At 43.6% G+C, this 17,874-nt stretch overlaps 1 protein-coding gene across 3 annotated transcripts in view; it reads left to right on the forward strand.

The window, feature by feature from the left end:
* LOC118366602 (phospholipid-transporting ATPase IH-like) overlaps nt 1-17,874 on the forward strand; it is a 93,526-nt gene that overhangs the window by 35,061 nt on the left and 40,591 nt on the right. For all 3 annotated transcript variants that reach the window (XR_008089840.1, XM_052493203.1, XM_052493204.1), the window contains exons 6-12: nt 12,261-12,389; nt 12,905-13,008; nt 13,098-13,148; nt 13,238-13,302; nt 13,388-13,469; nt 15,625-15,775; nt 15,947-16,144. Coding sequence is in view for 2 of the 3 variants with exons in the window: in XM_052493203.1 (XP_052349163.1) it covers nt 12,261-12,389; nt 12,905-13,008; nt 13,098-13,148; nt 13,238-13,302; nt 13,388-13,469; nt 15,625-15,775; nt 15,947-16,144 (780 nt within the window). In the remaining variant the exon portion in view is untranslated. The remainder of the gene's footprint in view (nt 1-12,260; nt 12,390-12,904; nt 13,009-13,097; nt 13,149-13,237; nt 13,303-13,387; nt 13,470-15,624; nt 15,776-15,946; nt 16,145-17,874) is intronic.

Consider the following 17,874-nt stretch of genomic DNA (forward strand, 5'->3'; position numbering starts at 1 on the left):
GTAGGATAAGGGTACGGCTAAAGGCTATAAGAACTGGATCGTCTTGCATGTTCGGAACAGAGAGTAAAGGGAGCAGGTTTCTGGTCACAATAGCATAGAATCAAGGCATAATGTACAGACAAAGGTATGGTATGAAGAGAGTACATTGGAGGTAAACCTAGGCATTGAGTAATGATGAGAGAGATATAGTCTCTAGAGACGTTTAAACCAGGTGATGTGATCGCATATGTAGGAGGTGGAACAACATCGTTGCTTCAGGCATATTGTGCAGGGCTAGAGGCTCTACAATGAAATAAGGCAGTAATCACTAACCAGGACAGTAAAGGCATTTTGATATTAGGGAGAGGCATGCGTTGCGTAGTGATCTTATGGGTCCAGTGAGTGGTTAGGCTGGCTGTGGACGCGGCGATTCAGTTAGCAGGCCGGGGCTAGCAAGCTAGCAGTTAGCAGGCCGGGGCTAGCCAGCTAGCATAAGGGCCTTAGAGGGACGTCGCGATGGAGGAAAGTCTGTTTTTGCCTCCTCGTGCGGTGACGTCGATAGACCAGTCGTGGAATTAGTAACAGAGGGGTCCAAGTCCAATTTGCAAAATGGATCAGCTAACAGTCCAATATGCTCTAGGTAGCTAGCAGGCCGCGGTTAGCAAAATTGGCCTTCAGGGGACGTCGCACATGAGGGGCCTGTTGGGATTCTCAGGCAGATTATGTCGGTTTTCCAGTCGTGAAGGATCGGCGGGGTTCCATGCCCAGTACCGGCAGTAGCAGGGGTCCGGAAATTGTAGCCGAGGAGTGAGCTTCAGGAGTAGCCCGGGAGCCCAATGATGGGTCTAGCATGGGCTAGCTCCAGGCTAGTTGGTGCTCGCTCCGGGACTGAAGTGTTAGCCAGGAGTAGTCAACCCGGGTTGCCGTTAGCTAGCTGCGATTATCCAGATGAAAAGTTTCAGAGTTTGCGGTAGGAATCTGGGGATATGGTGAGAAAAATAGGTCCGGTATGCTCTGGTTTGAAACGTGTTGTACGAACTGGTGAGGGCTTTCCGAGCTAAAGGTTAGCTGATGACCGCTAGCAGTAGTTAGCTGACTGATAGCTGATAGCTGGTAGCTAGTTAGCCAGCTAGCTTCAGACGAGGTGTTAAAGTTCGGAAGTAAATAGAAAGGAGAGTATTTTGAAGTTGAGGTTTAGGAAAAATATTAAAAAGAATGCGAAGAAAAAGATATAGAAAGATATATACATGGAATAAGACAAAGACTAAGACATCTGACTTCTACGCCATCTTGGATTTGACAGGATGGGCCTTCTACTGTCCAGTCTACTACACATCATTATGACTGCCCTAGTAATGGTCCTTCTACTCTCCAGTCTACCACACATCATTATGACTGCCCTAGTAATGGTCCTTCTACTCTCCAGTCTACTACACATCATTATGACTGTCCTAGTAATGGGCCTTCTACTCTCCAGTCTACTACACATCATTATGACTGTCCTAGTAATGGGCCTTCTACTCTCCAGTCTACTACACATCATTATGACTGCCCTAGTAATGGGCCTTCTACTCTCCAGTCTACTACACATCATTATGACTGTCCTAGTAATGGTCCTTCTACTCTCCAGTCTACTACACATCATTATGACTGCCCTAGTAATGGTCCTTCTACTCTCCAGTCTACTACACATCATTATGACTGCCCTAGTAATGGGCCTTCTACTCTCCAGTCTACTGCACATCATTATCACGGTTGTGATGTTGTTCTTGGACTTGTACTCATCCGTCTTCCTCCTCCAAACATGGCGAGTGGAGTTTAGACCAAAAAGCTCTATTTTTGTCTCATCAGACCACATGACCTTCTCCCATTCCTCCTCTGGATCATCCAGATGGTCATTGGCAAACTTCAGACGGGCCTGGACATGCGCTGGCTTGAGCAGTGGGACCTTGCGTGCGCTGAAGGATTTTAATTCTTGACGACGTAGTGTGTTACTAATGGTTTTCTTTGAGACTGTGGTCCCAGCTCTCGTCAGGTCATTGACCAGGTCCTGCCATGTAGTTCTGGGCTGATCCCTCACCTTCCTCATGATCATTGATGCCCCACAAGGTGAGATCTTGCATGGAGCCCCAGACCGAGGGTGATTGACCGTCATCTTGAACTTCTTCCATTTTCTAATAATTGCGCCAACAGTTGTTGCCTTCTCACCAAGCTGCTTGCCTATTGTCCTGTAGCCCATCCCAGCCTGGTGCAGGTCTACAATTTTACCCCTGATGTCCTTATACAGCTCTCTGGTCTTGGGCATTGTGGAGAAGTTGGAGTCTGTTTGATTGAGTGTGTGGACAGGTGTCCACACACTCAGGTAACGAGTTCAAACAGGTGCCGTTAATACAGGTAAATGAGTGGAAAACAGGAGGGATTCTTAAAGAAAAACTAACAGGTCTGTGAGAGACGGAATTCTTACTGGTTGGTAGGTGATCAAATACTTATGTCATGCAATAAAATGCAAATTAATTACTTAAAAATCATACAATGTGATTTTCTGGATTTTTGTTTTAGATTCAGTCTCTCACAGTTGAAGTGTACCTATGATAAAAAATTACAGACTTCTACATGCTTTGTAAGTAGGAAAACCTGCAAAATTGGTAGTGTATCAAATACTTGTTCTCCCCACTGTATGAGTTAGCTTACTTGTACACGTTGAAATTAATTTGTTAAGTTAAGTGTTTTAAACTTGTTTTCATTGTTACCTTAACTATTATTCAAGATGAACTAGTATTGATGAATCACAGATCACAATCCTGCAATAGAGGGGAAGGGAATCTGTTGCTAATTTGTTTGTGTTGCATTATTTGATTGTCACAATTTTTTCATGATATCCATGTGAAGTCCTTTTGCAGCTGATAATGGCATGCAATCCAATACAGTCGTAGGTCTACAGCAGTGGTTCTCAACTCCGGTCCTTGAGTAGAGTACCCCCAATCCAATACAGTCGCAGGTCTACAGCAGTGGTTCTCAACTCCGGTCCTTGAGTACCCCCAATCCAATACAGTCGCAGGTCTACAGCAGTGGTTCTCAACTCCGGTCCTTGAGTACCCCCAATCCAATACAGTCGTAGGTCTACAGCAGTGGTTCTCAACTCCGGTCCTTGAGTACCCCCAATCCAATACAGTCGTAGGTCTACAGCAGTGGTTCTCAACTCCGGTCCTTGAGTACCCCCAATCCAATACAGTCGTAGGTCTACAGCAGTGGTTCTCAACTCCGGTCCTTGAGTACCCCCAATCCAATACAGTCGCAGGTCTACAGCAGTGGTTCTCAACTCCGGTCCTTGAGTACCCCCAATCCAATACAGTCGTAGGTCTACAGCAGTGGTTCTCAACTCCGGTCCTTGAGTACCCCCAATCCAATACAGTCGTAGGTCTACAGCAGTGGTTCTCAACTCCGGTCCTTGAGTACCCCCAATCCAATACAGTCGCAGGTCTACAGCAGTGGTTCTCAACTCCGGTCCTTGAGTACCCCCAATCCAATACAGTCGTAGGTCTACAGCAGTGGTTCTCAACTCCGGTCCTTGAGTACCCCCAATCCAATACAGTCGTAGGTCTACAGCAGTGGTTCTCAACTCCGGTCCTTGAGTACCCCCAATCCAATACAGTCGTAGGTCTACAGCAGTGGTTCTCAACTCCGGTCCTTGAGTACCCCCAATCCAATACAGTCGTAGGTCTACAGCAGTGGTTCTCAACTCCGGTCCTTGAGTACCCCCAATCCAATACAGTCGTAGGTCTACAGCAGTGGTTCTCACCTCCGGTCCTTGAGTACCCCCAATCCAATACAGTCGTAGGTCTACAGCAGTGGTTCTCACCTCCGGTCCTTGAGTACCCCCAATAAATCAAATGTTATGTCACATACACGTGTTTAGCAGATGTTATTTCAGGTGTAGCGAAATGCTTGTGGTGTAGCGAAATGCTTGTGGTGTAGCGAAATGCTTGTGCAACAGTACACATTGCAACAGTACACATTTCAAAATGCAACAGTACACATTTTAGTTGTTTGTCCGTGTCTACAATAAAACTGTATTGTTACGAGGACCGAAGTTAGGAACCACCGTATGATGTCATTAGCCTTATTGGCATTTGCAATGTACCCCTTGACTTTGTGCATCTGAAGCAGAGAAAAGCTTAACGCACACATTGTTTACATATTGTTCAGCTATATGTTCTCCAAACAATAAACGATACCAGTAGACAATGTATATGAGGCTAATCATTGTACTTGATTTTGTACATGCCTTGCGCTGACATTAAATTGTTTATCACAAATCCAACCCTTATAATCTAGGTGGTGAAGTGTCTAGCGGCAGATGATGGGATCCTTAGATTAAAACATACACACAACTACTACTAACGAGTTCAATGCCAGGTACTTTTCTCCCAGAAGGTCTGAGTAGCACTTGGAGATGACATTGTGATAATGAAGATGGTTTGCCTAAGTAGACTACCACAGCAATGACATTGTACATGCTCAATGTGTTCAAATGATAAAAGAAAGAGAATAGTTGGACTATAAGAAATACTTTCTATTCAATAGGGCAAGGCAAAGGAGAGATTACACAATACTTTTCCTTTCACCCATACAACAATATAGCCTATTATTAAAGAACAATATGTTTACAACATCATAAACAATAGCCTTTGACACATTCCAAATGTCATTTCATATATTTAAATGGTTTAAGGGGGCACTTTTGTCATGGCGACAAGGGGACTCTACTCAATTGGCACAACAGATTCATTCAGATTGACCCAACCACAGCATATGACAACCATCTGACGGATGACTCCTTTCATATCTGGAAAAGGATGAAGTAATGGAAGTAGAAACGGATGCTGCTGAAGCATTACTCATCTTCAAAGTGGGTGCCTTGATTAGAGATCGACCGATTAATCGGCATGGCCGATTTCAGGTTCTCATAAAAATCGGTAATCGGCCTTTTTGGACGTCGATTACATTGCAATCCACGAGGAGACTGCGTGGCAGGCTGACCACCTATTACACGAGTGCAGCATCAAAAGGACCTTGTGGCTGCATGGTCATTATGGGGCATTGCATGTAGATTGATCATGGTCATTATGGGGCATTGCATGTAGATTGATCATGGTCATTATGGGGCATTGCATGTAGATTGATGAGGGGGGAAAGAATATTTAATATATTTCATAATAAGCCTGTAACAAAATATGGAAAAAGTCAAGGGGTCTGAATAATTTCCGAATGCATTTTATGTTAGCTAGTTTGGCTAGCATATGAACTAGTAAGTGAGCTAGTTTGTGAACTCATTCCTCTTCTGTGGAATGAAAGCAAAAAAGCACAAGAGGCAGCGCTTTATCATGAATACACTCACAGGTAACTGGTGTTGTTTTGCCCGACGCGATAGCTACCTGTATCATGAATACACTCACAGGTAAATGGTGTTGTTTTGCCCGACGCGCTAGCCACCTGTATCATGAATACACTCACAGGTAAATGGTGTTTTTTTGCCCGACGCGATAGCTACCTGTATCATGAATACACTCACAGGTAAATGGTGTTGTTTTGCCCGACGCGATAGCTACCTGTATCATGAATACACTCACAGGTAAATGGTGTTGTTTTGCCCGACGCGATAGCTACCTGTATCATGAATACACTCACAGGTAAATGGTGTTGTTTTGCCCGACGCGATAGCTACCTGTATCATGAATACACTCACAGGTAAATGGTGTTGTTTTGCCCGACGCGATAGCTACCTGTATCATGAATACACTCACAGGTAAATGGTGTTGTTTTGCCCGACGCGATAGCTACCTGTATCATGAATACACTCACAGGTAAATGGTGTTGTTTTGCCCGACGCGATAGCTACCTGTATCATGAATACACTCACAGGTAAATGGTGTTGTTTTGCCCGACGCGATAGCTACCTGTATCATGAATACACTCACAGGTAAATGGTGTTGTTTTGCCCGACGCGCTAGCCACCTGTATCATGAATACACTCACAGGTAAATGGTGTTGTTTTGCCCGACGCGATAGCTACCTGTATCATGAATACACTCACAGGTAAATGGTGTTTTTTTGCCCGACGCGATAGCTACCTGTATCATGAATACACTCACAGGTAAATGGTGTTGTTTTGCCCGACGCGATAGCCACCTGTATCATGAATACACTCACAGGTAAATGGTGTTGTTTTGCCCGACGCGATAGCTACCTGTATCATGAATACACTCACAGGTAAATGGTGTTGTTTTGCCCGACGCGATAGCCACCTGTATCATGAATACACTCACAGGTAAATGGTGTTTTTTTGCCCGACGCGATAGCTACCTGTATCATGAATACACTCACAGGTAAATGGTGTTGTTTTGCCCGACGCGATAGCTACCTGTATCATGAATACACTCACAGGTAAATGGTGTTGTTTTGCCCGACGCGATAGCTACCTGTATCATGAATACACTCACAGGTAAATGGTGTTGTTTTGCCCGACGCGATAGCTACCTGTATCATGAATACACTCACAGGTAAATGGTGTTGTTTTGCCCGACGCGATAGCCACCTGTATCATGAATACACTCACAGGTAAATGGTGTTGTTTTGCCCGACGCGATAGCTACCTGTATCATGAATACACTCACAGGTAAATGGTGTTTTTTTTTTTTTTTGCCCGACGCGATAGCTACCTGTATCATGAATACACTCACAGGTAAATGGTGTTGTTTTGCCCGACGCGATAGCTACCTGTATCATGAATACACTCACAGGTAAATGGTGTTGTTTTGCCCGACGCGATAGCTACCTGTATCATGAATACACTCACAGGTAAATGGTGTTGTTTTGCCCGACGCGATAGCCACCTGTATCATGAATACACTCACAGGTAAATGGTGTTGTTTTGCCCGACGCGATAGCTACCTGTATCATGAATACACTCTGCTGTACCAAAATAAATTATAGGTTTATATTAACCCCCGCTGTACCAAACTAAATGATAGGTTTATATTAACCCCCGCTGTACCAAACTAAATGATAGGTTTATATTAACCCCCGCTGTACCAAACTAAATTATAGGTTTATATTAACCCCGTCTGTACCAAACTAAATGATAGGTTTATATTAACCCCCGCTGTACCAAATGAAATGATATGCTTATATTAACCCCCGCTGTACCAAACTAAATGATAGGTTTATATTAACCCCCGCTGTACCAAACTAAATTATAGGTTTATATTAACCCCCGCTGTACCAAACTAAATGATAGGTTTATATTAACCCCCGCTGTACCAAACTAAATGATAGGTTTATATTAACCCCCGCTGTACCAAACTAAATGATAGGTTTATATTAACCCCCGCTGTACCAAACTAAATGATAGGTTTATATTAACCCCCGCTGTACCAAACTAAATGATAGGTTCATATTAACCCCCGCTGTACCAAACTAAATGATAGGTTTATATTAACCCCCGCTGTACCAAACTAAATTATAGGTTTATATGAACCTCCGCTGTACCAAACTAAAAGATAGGTTTATATTAACCCCCGCTGTACCAAACTAAATGATAGGTTTATATTAACCCCCGCTGTACCAAACTAAATTATAGGTTTATATTAACCCCCTCTGTACCAAACTAAATGATAGGTTTATATTAACCCCCGCTGTACCAAATGAAATGATATGCTTATATTAACCCCCGCTGTAATAACTAAATGATACGTTTATATTAACCCCCGCTGTACCAAACTAAATGATAGGTTTATATGAACCTCCGCTGTACCAAACTAAATGATAGGTTTATATTAACCCCCGCTGTACCAAACTAAATGATAGGTTTATATTAACCCCCGCTGTACCAAACTAAATGATAGTTTTATATTAACCCCCGCTGTACCAAACTAAATGATAGGTTTATATTAACCCCCGCTGTACCAAACTAAATGCTAGGTTTATATTAACCCCCGCTGTACCAAACTAAATGATAGGTTTATATGAACCTCCGCTGTACCAAACTAAATGATAGGTTTATATTAACCCCCGCTGTACCAAACTAAATGCTAGGTTTATATTAACCCCCGCTGTACCAAACTAAATTATAGGTTTATATTAACCCCCGCTGTACCAAACTAAATTATAGGTTTATATTAACCCCCGCTGTACCAAACTAATTGATAGGTTCATATTAACCCCCGCTGTACCAAACTAAATGATAGGTTTATATTAACCCCCGCTGTACCAAACTAAATGATAGGTTTATATTAACCCCCGCTGTACCAAACTAAATGATAGGTTTATATTAACCCCCGCTGTACCAAACTAAATGATAGGTTTATATTAACCCCCGCTGTACCAAACTAAATGCTAGGCAATGGGAAATGATGTACCCGATATATACAAGAGATAATTGTGACAGCAACATGAACATGATATTATGATGGAGGTGCAGTGATAATTGTCAGTTCGAACTGTTAGCAGGCATAGGCCTGTCTGTTACGGCCAATACAGAACGGCTTGGAACGCTGCTCGTCCAATCAGCATCCAGGATCCAAACAACCAGTTTTTATAATAATATTTATGAACATTTAAATCATAGCCAAAGCTATCATCTTTAATCATTTTACTAATTACCATTCAATCTATTCCTGAGACCTTGTAAGCTGGTCTCCATGGGAACGAAACACCCGGGTGCCTGCCCTTTGTGTGTGTGTGTGTGTGTGTGTGTGTGTGTGTGTGTGTGTGTGTGTGTGTGTGTGTGTGTGTGTGTGTGTGTGTGTGTGTGTGTGTGTGTGTGTGTGTGTGTGTGTGTGTGTGTGTGTGTGTGTGTGTGTGTGTGTGTGTGTGTGTGTGCCTGCTTTGCCTGCGATGCCCTAGCTTGCGTCTGAGAGAAGATTAACATTCCCCCTACATTACCATCTCAAAGATTCCTGTTGTGATTACTCTGGTCGCATACAGGGGAAAGGATTTGTCTTTCCAGACAGAGATTAAATATCAATATGACTGATATGAAGGGCCGCTATTATCCTGTTATTTACTCTGATGTCAGACAGGACTAGGGTCAAAACAGTGGCTCTACCATAGAATTAGGAATTAGAATTTAATAGGATCTCTATGGGTGTTACTGTGAAACAGATTGCAGTGTCATAATAACCACATAGCAGATATTACAGAGTGGAGACAGGGACGATGTCCCATTTAGAGAAGCACCCTGCAGTGTCTGGCAGGTCTGTGTAATATCTATGGCTATATTTGAGTGTGTTGGCACGTGTTGCCAATAGCCATGCCGTCCACCGAAACGTGTCTTTGTTGTGCTACTGATCCAGTTTCTGCTGTTCTGCCTGCGGTTATGGAACCCTGACCTGTTCACGGGACGTGCTACCTTGCCCCAGACCTGCTGTCTCGAACCTCTGAATGCTCGGCGGCTATGAAAAGTCAGCTGACATTTACTCCTGAGGTGCTGACCTGTTGCACCATATATATCCACTGTGATTTTTATTTGACCCTGCAGGTCATCTATGAATGTTAGAACATCTTGAAGAACGATCTGGCCTTAATGGCCATGTACTCTTAAAATCTCCACCCGGCACAGCCAGAAGAGGACAGGCCACCCCTCAGAGCCTGGTTCCTCTCTAGGTTTCTTTTCACAGCCAGAAGAGGACAGGCCACCCCTCAGAGCCTGGTTCCTCTCTAGGTTTCTTTTCACAGCCAGAAGAGGACAGGCCACCCCTCAGAGCCTGGTTCCTCTCTAGGTTTCTTTTCACAGCCAGAAGAGGACTGGGGACCCCTAGGTTCCTGCCTTGTACATCTGCATTGTTGCTGTTCAGGGTTTTAGGCTGGGTATATGTATAAGCACTTTGTGACATCTGCAGATGTAAAAGGGCTGTATAAATATTATTGATTGAATGAAAACTGAAAAACATTCTATATCCACACACACACACACACACACACACACACACACACACACACACACACACACACACACACACACACACACACACACACACACACACACACACACACACACACACACACACACAAACATTCTCTGGATGGTCCTCACCCATGGCCCCCCCACAAATCAAACAGGAAGAGTAATGATGAGAATATTCTTATCATGATAACTGGTATATAGCGTATGTACTGTAGGGAAGAGTAGGGTAAGTTGAGCCATTTTTTTACATTCAACATCACTCTGTCAAGGGAAATATAGAATTCTTTCTAACATAGACATCTACATATATTTCAGGAAAAATCTGAATTCATGTTAACATTGCAGTTTTGAAAACATAGCTGGTCCAAAAAAAGTGGTCTCTTGGCACAGCTTACCTGGGTTTGGGGTAAGTTGAGTCATGGAACAGGGTAAGCATCCTTTCTGTACTGAATTAAATATTATCACTACATTTTTAAAACCATGACTATCTTCATTACCCAAACACAATTCAACACAATTGTTGGTCTTTTAATAATTTTAAGCATTTTTAAAAACCTAACAAACACTTTTTTAAACACGCTTAATGTAGGCCAGGCCCTGTTGCTACCTCATATCCCAGTGATAATGCCTTCAATTATACATTTTGACTATATTAGCCCACACAGCTACAAGGATGTACGTTCATGCTAGGTTTAGGACCTCATATTGAAGCTTATATAGACCCCAACTGATTATTCTATATATATATATATATTGTTATATATATATATATACCAAACTAAATTATAGGTTTATATTAACCCCCGCTGTACCAAACAGGAAGAGTAATGATGAAAATATTCATCATGATAACTGGTATATTATATATATATATATATAATCTTAAAAGTATCTACTTTGGTTTAGACACAATTTCTAACACAATCACTGAATTTGACTTCTAAAAATCTAGTTTTTGGACCTACTGTAACTTACCACTTTTTCCATGTGGTTTCTTCCTTCAGACTCCAGGAAAGGATGACCTCTTCCTAAACATTTGGTCAAATTATACATTTTGTGTATGGTTTCCTAGAAACAAGGGTGGCTAAACTTACCGCACTTTCCCTTACTGTGGTGTGTACGGTCACCGTGGAGATGGGATTTATAGGCTATTTAATCCCACCGTTATGCAACAACTCAATCGCCAGGAAAAAAGGAATGGGAAAAGATGTATGTGTTTCCTGTAGAAGAGCTCCTACTCATTAGTGATTCCGGATCTGCAGCAGTATGGTGGCTCACTAGATCCAAAATACCTTTTGTGAAATAATGTTTGTTTACGACATTGGGGTTTATAGTGAGTTCATTTAAATGACATCCCATCCCCCCAACTAGTGCACACATTTAGACGATCGGAGTCACCAGGTTGGGCTCTGGTCAACAGTAGTGCACTGCATGAGGAATAGGGTAGTCCACAACATTTAGACGATCAGAGTCCCCAGGTTGGGCTCTGGTCAACAGTAGTGCACTGCATGAGGAATAGGGTAGTCCACAACATTTAGACGATCAGAGTCACCAGGTTGGGCTCTGGTCAACAGTAGTGCACTGCATGAGGAATAGGGTAGTCCACAACATTTAGACGATCAGAGTCACCAGGTTGGGTTCTGGTCAACAGTAGTGCACTGCTTGAGGAATAGGGTAGTCCACAACATTTAGACGATCAGAGTCCCCAGGTTGGGCTCTGGTCAACAGTAGTGCACTGCATGAGGAATAGGGTAGTCCACAACATTTAGACGATCAGAGTCCCCAGGTTGGGCTCTGGTCAACAGTAGTGCACTGCATGAGGAATAGGGTAGTCCACAACATTTAGACGATCAGAGTCACCAGGTTGGGCTCTGGTCAACAGTAGTGCACTGCATGAGGAATAGGGTAGTCCACAACATTTAGACGATCAGAGTCACCAGGTTGGGTTCTGGTCAACAGTAGTGCACTGCATGAGGAATAGGGTAGTCCACAACATTTAGATCAGGTCATTTATTTTATTTAACCTTTATTTAACTTGGCAAGTCAATTAAGAACAAATTCTTATTTACAATGACGGCCTACCGGGGAACAGTGGGTTAACTGCCTTGTTCAGGGGCAGAACGACAGATGTTTACCTTGTAGCTCGGGGATTCAATCCAGCAACCTTTTGGTTACTGGCCCAACACTCTAACCACTAGGCTACCTGACGCCCCCAAGGTCAACAGTAGTGCACAAGGGAATAGGGTGTGATTTGGGACGCAGGCTTTATTTCTATAGTCTAAAGTGATGGTCATTGTTGATGTGCTTGTCCTGTCAGGTGGGGGATGTTGTCATGGCGAGGGAAGACGAGACGTTCCCCTGTGACCTCATCCTGCTCTCATCCAGCCGCGATGACGGAACTTGCTACGTCACCACCACCAGCCTGGATGGCGAGTCCAGCCACAAGGTAAACACCCACAGACACAGACACACACTGCACCATTCTCCCAGCATGCTCTCTGATCAAACATGACTTCTCGTGACTCATCTCTCTCTCTCTCTCTCTCTCTCTCTCTCTCTCTCTCTCTCTCTCTCTCTCTCTCTCTCTCTCTCTCTCTCTCTCTCTCTCTCTCTCTCTCTCTCTCTCTCTCTCTCTCTCTCTCTCTCTCTCTCTCTCTCTCTCTCTCTCTCTCTCTCACTCACTCACTCACTCACTCACTCACTCACTCACTCACCACTCACTCACCACTCACCACTCACTCACTCACTCACTCACTCTCTCTCTCTCTCTCTCTCTCTCTCTCTCTCTCTCTCTCTCTCTCTCTCTCTCTCTCTCTCTCTCTCTCTCTCTCTCTTACTCTCTCTCTCACTCTCTCTCTCTCTCTCTCTCTCTCTCTCTCTCTCTCTCTCTCTCTCTCTCTCTCTCTCTCTCTCTCTCTCTCTCTCACTCTCACTCTCACTCTCACTCTCGCTCTGTATCAGACCTACTATGCTGTACCAGACACCATGGTCTTTAAGACAGAGCAGGAGGTGGACTCTCTACATGCGACTATTGAATGTGAACAACCACAGCCTGACCTCTACAAGTGAGGGACACATGTTTAACACAGAATCATTATAATTGACCTGTTCGTTTGTGGAAAATGGCATGACTTTTTTTTGTTGCCTCATACAGATTTGTGGGGCGCATCAATATTTATAAGGAAAGTGAAGATCCCATAGCCAGGTAAGACCAACATTCCCATCTCTCATTCCTAAAATGTCTTTGTCTGTGTCAAACTTTTCATCTTTCATTTGTTCCTCCTCTTTTTTCAGACCCCTGGGAGCTGAGAACCTTCTCCTCAGAGGAGCCACCCTGAAGAACACAGAGCACATTTATGGTAACACACACACAAACACACACACACACACACACACACACACTGTACTGTGTCTGTAGTGATGGTAACCTTGTTGTCCCCACAGCTGTAGCCATCTACACGGGCATGGACACCAAGATGACGCTGAACTACCAGTCCAAATCCCAGAAACGCTCCGCTGTAGAAAAGTAAGATCAAATCTAAGTTTATTGGTCACGTACAAAGATTTGCAGGTGTTATAGCAGGTGCAGCTAAATGTTTGTTACTAGCTCCTAACAATGCAGTAGAATGTCTCATAAATACTATACAAATACACAAATAATCCAAAATCTATAAATGACAGAATGAGTCCAGTTAACAATCCTAGGGTAGAGGCAGTATATTAGAGAGAGCACGTGTCAGAATATAGAATTTAAGTATGTGCTGTGTGTAAACAAGATCATTTGGAAGGAAAGTGGTATGTACAGTAGTAGGTAAATCTATTCCCGTAGTAGGTAGATCTATTCCCGTAGTAGGTAGATCTATTCCCGTAGTAGGTAGATCTATTCCCGTAGTAGGTAGATCTATTCCCGTAGTAGGTAGATCTATTCCCGTAGTAGGTAGATCTGTTAAAGTAGTAGGTAGATCTATTAAAGTAGTAGGTAGATCTATTCCCGTAGTAGGTAGATCTATTCCCGTAGTAGGTAGATCTATTCCCGTAGTAGGTAGATCTATTCCCGTAGTAGGTAGATCTATTCCCGTAGTAGGTAGATCTATTCCCGTAGTAGGTAGATCTATTCCCGTAGTAGGTAGATCTGTTAAAGTAGTAGGTAGATCTATTAAAGTAGTAGGTAGATCTATTCCCGTAGTAGGTAGATCTATTCCCGTAGTAGGTAGATCTATTCCCGTAGTAGGTAGATCTATTCCCGTAGTAGGTAGATCTATTCCCGTAGTAGGTAGATCTATACCTCCCTCCCCACGGTGTCTGTTTTGCTTTAGTTAGGCTAGAACTACATGTCTGATGAAGGATAGCAGGAGTTGGAATGATAGTAGGAGTTGGAATAGCGGAATGATAGCAGGAGTTGGAATAGCAGAATGATAGTAGGAGTTGGAATGATAGTATGAGTTGGAATAGCGGAATGATAGCAGGAGTTGGAATAGCGGAATGATAGTAGGAATTGGAATAGCGGAATGCTAGCAGGAGTTGGAATGATAGTAGGAGTTGGAATAGCGGAATGATAGCAGGAGTTGGAATAGCGGAATGATAGTAGGAGTTGGAATAGCGGAATGATAGTAGGAGTTGGAATAACAGAATGATAGTAGGAGTTGGAATAGCGGAATGATAGTAGGAGTTGGAATAGCGGAATGATAGTAGGAGTTGGAATAGCGGAATGATAGTAGGAGTTGGAATAGCGTAATGATAGCAGGAGTTGGTATAGCAGAATGATAGTAGGAGTTGGAATGATAGTAGGAGTTGGAATAGCGGAATGATAGCAGGAGTTGGAATAGCAGAATGATAGTAGGAGTTGGAATGATAGTAGGAGTTGGAATAGCGGAATGATAGCAGGAGTTGGAATAGCGGAATGATAGCAGGAGTTGGAATAGCGGAATGATAGTAGGAGTTGGAATAGCGGAATGATAGTAGGAGTTGGAATAACAGAATGATAGTAGGAGTTGGAATGATAGTAGGAGTTGGAATAGCAGAATGATAGTAGGAGTTGGAATGATAGTAGGAGTTGGAATTGTAGAATGATAGTAGGATGTTTAATCACCAATCCAACCCACAGACCTAAACATGCAAGAAATAGTGCATAAGGAGAAGGCACTAGTGAAGTGTAGTGTATTGTAAGAATGGCTCCCCACAGACAGTTTGATATTGGAAAATAAGCGATTGAATATATTAGACCAGCTGGCTCCTATCTCAACCTGCTGCTCTTGCTGTTATTACATGATGGCTGCATCATTCTGTTTGATTTCATTCAAGTTGTGTGTGTGTGTGTGTGTTTGTGTGTGTGTGTGTGTGTGTGTGTGTGTGTGTGTGTGTGTGTGTGTGTGTGTGTGTGTGTGTGTGTGTGTGTGTGTGTGTGTGTGTGTGTGTGTGTGTGTCTCCCCCTCCATCTCCCCCCTCCATCTCTCTCTCCCTCCCCCTCCATCTCTCTCCACCCTCCATCTCTCTCTCCCTCCCTCTCGCTCTCCCCCTCCATCTCTCTCTCCCCTCCCTCTCGCTCTCCCCCTCCATCTCTCTCTCCCTCCCTCTCGCTCTCCCCTCCATCTCTCTCTCCCTCCCTCTCGCTCTCCCCCCGTCTCTCTCTCCCTCCCTCTCGCTCTCCCCCTCCATCCCCCCTCCATCTCTCTCTCCCCCAGGTCTATGAATGCATTCCTCATAGTGTATCTGTGTATCCTGATCAGTAAAGCGGTCATTAACACAGTTCTGAAGTACACGTGGCAGTGGTCTGCTGACCACGACCAGCCCTGGTACAACCACAGGACCGAGATCGACAGAGAACGCCACGTGGTCAGTCCTGCAAGCAACTACACTACCCACAATGCATGTTGTCACAGTAAAACGATTCATCAGGTCTCTCCCAGCATAACATTCACTGATTCTGATTAAGGCTGTTGTTCTCTCTCTCTAAATCTCCTCTCTATCTTTCTCATCCCTCATCCTCTCCTCTCTCTCTCTTAGGTGATCAGGGCGTTCACAGACTTCCTGGCCTTCATGGTGTTGTTTAACTACATCATTCCAGTCTCCATGTACGTTACTGTGGAGATGCAGAAGTTCCTGGGGTCTTACTTCATAGCCTGGGACAAGGATATGTACGATGATGAGCTGGGGGAGGGGGCTCAGGTCAATACATCAGACCTCAATGAAGAGCTGGGACAGGTACACACACGTATAAAGATATATACTAGACTCACACACGCACGCACACACACACAGATATATATACATATATATAGATATACTAGACTCACTCGTGTACACACACACACACACACATACAGTTGAAGTTGGAAGTTTACATACACCTTAGCCAAATACATTTAAACTCAGTTTTTCACAATTCCTGACATTTAATCCTAGTAAAAATTCCCTGTCTCAGTTAGGATCACCACTTAATTTTAAGAATGTGAAATGTCAGAATAATAGTAGAGAGAATTATTTATTTCAGCTTTTATTTCTTTCATCACATTCCCAGTGGGTCAGAAGTTTACATACACACAATTAGTATTTGGTAGCATTGCCTTTAAATTGTTTAACTTGGGTCAAACATTTTGGGTAGCCTTCCAAAAGCTTCCCACAATAAGTTGGGTGAATTTAGGCCCATTCCTCCTGACAGCTGGTGTAACTGAGTCAGGTTTGTAGACCTCCTGACAGAGCTGGTGTAACTGAGTCAGGTTTGTAGGCCTCTTGACAGAGCTGGTGTAACTGAGTCAGGTTTGTAGGCCTCTTGACAGAGCTGGTGTAACTGAGTCAGGTTTGTAGACCTCCTGACAGAGCTGGTGTAACTGAGTCAGGTTTGTAGGCCTCTTGACAGAGCTGGTGTAACTGAGTCAGGTTTGTAGACCTCCTGACAGAGCTGGTGTAAGTGAGTCAGGTTTGTAGGCCTCCTGACAGAGCTGGTGTAGCTGAGTCAGGTTTGTAGGCCTCCTTGCTCGCACACGCTTTTTTAGTTCTGCCCACACATTTTCAATAGGATTGAGGTCAGATCTTTGTGACGGCCACTCCAATACCTTGACTTGGTTGTCCTTAAGCCATTTTGCCACAGCTTTGGAAGTATGCTTGGGGTCATTTAACTTCCTGACTGATGTCTTGAGATGTTGCTTCAATATATCCACATCATTTTCCGTACTCATGAAGCCATCTATTTTGTGAAGTGCACCGGTCCCTCCTGCAGCAAAACACCCCCACAACATGATGCTCCCACCCCCGTGCTTCAAGGTTGGGATGGTTAACTTCGGCTTGCAAGCCTCCCCCTCTTTCATCCAAACATAACGATGGTCATTATGGCCAAACAGTTCTATTTTTGTTTCATCAGACCAGAGGACATTTCTCCAAGGACATTTCCCCATGTGCAGTTGCAAACCATAGTCTGGCTTTTTTTATGGCGGTTTTGGAGCAGTGGCTTCTTCCTTGCTGAGTGGCCCTTCAGGTTATGTCGATATAGGACTTGTTTTACTGTGGATATAGATACTTTTGTACCTGTTTCCTCCAGCATATTCACAAGGTCCTTTGCAGTTGTTCTGGGATTGATTTGCACTTTTCTCAACAAAGTATGTTCATCTCTAGGAGACAGAAGGCATCTCCTTCCTGAGTGGTATTGCGGCTGGGTGGTCCCATGGTGTTTATACTTGCGTACTATTGTTTGTACAGATGAACGTGGTACCTTCAGGCGTTTGGAAATTGCTCCAAAGGATGAACCAGACTTGTGGAGGTCTACAATTTGTTTTATGAGGTCTTGACTGAATTATTTTGATATTCCCATGATGTCAAGCAAAGAGGCACTGAGTTTGAAGGTAGGCCTTGAAATACATCCACAGGTACACCTCCAATTGACTCAAATGATGTCAATTAGCCTATCAGAAGCTTCTAAAGCCATGGCATCATTTTCT

Source organism: Oncorhynchus keta, chromosome 34, assembly GCF_023373465.1.
Source record: "Oncorhynchus keta strain PuntledgeMale-10-30-2019 chromosome 34, Oket_V2, whole genome shotgun sequence".
In the NCBI taxonomy this organism is placed as follows: Eukaryota; Metazoa; Chordata; class Actinopteri; order Salmoniformes; family Salmonidae; genus Oncorhynchus; species Oncorhynchus keta.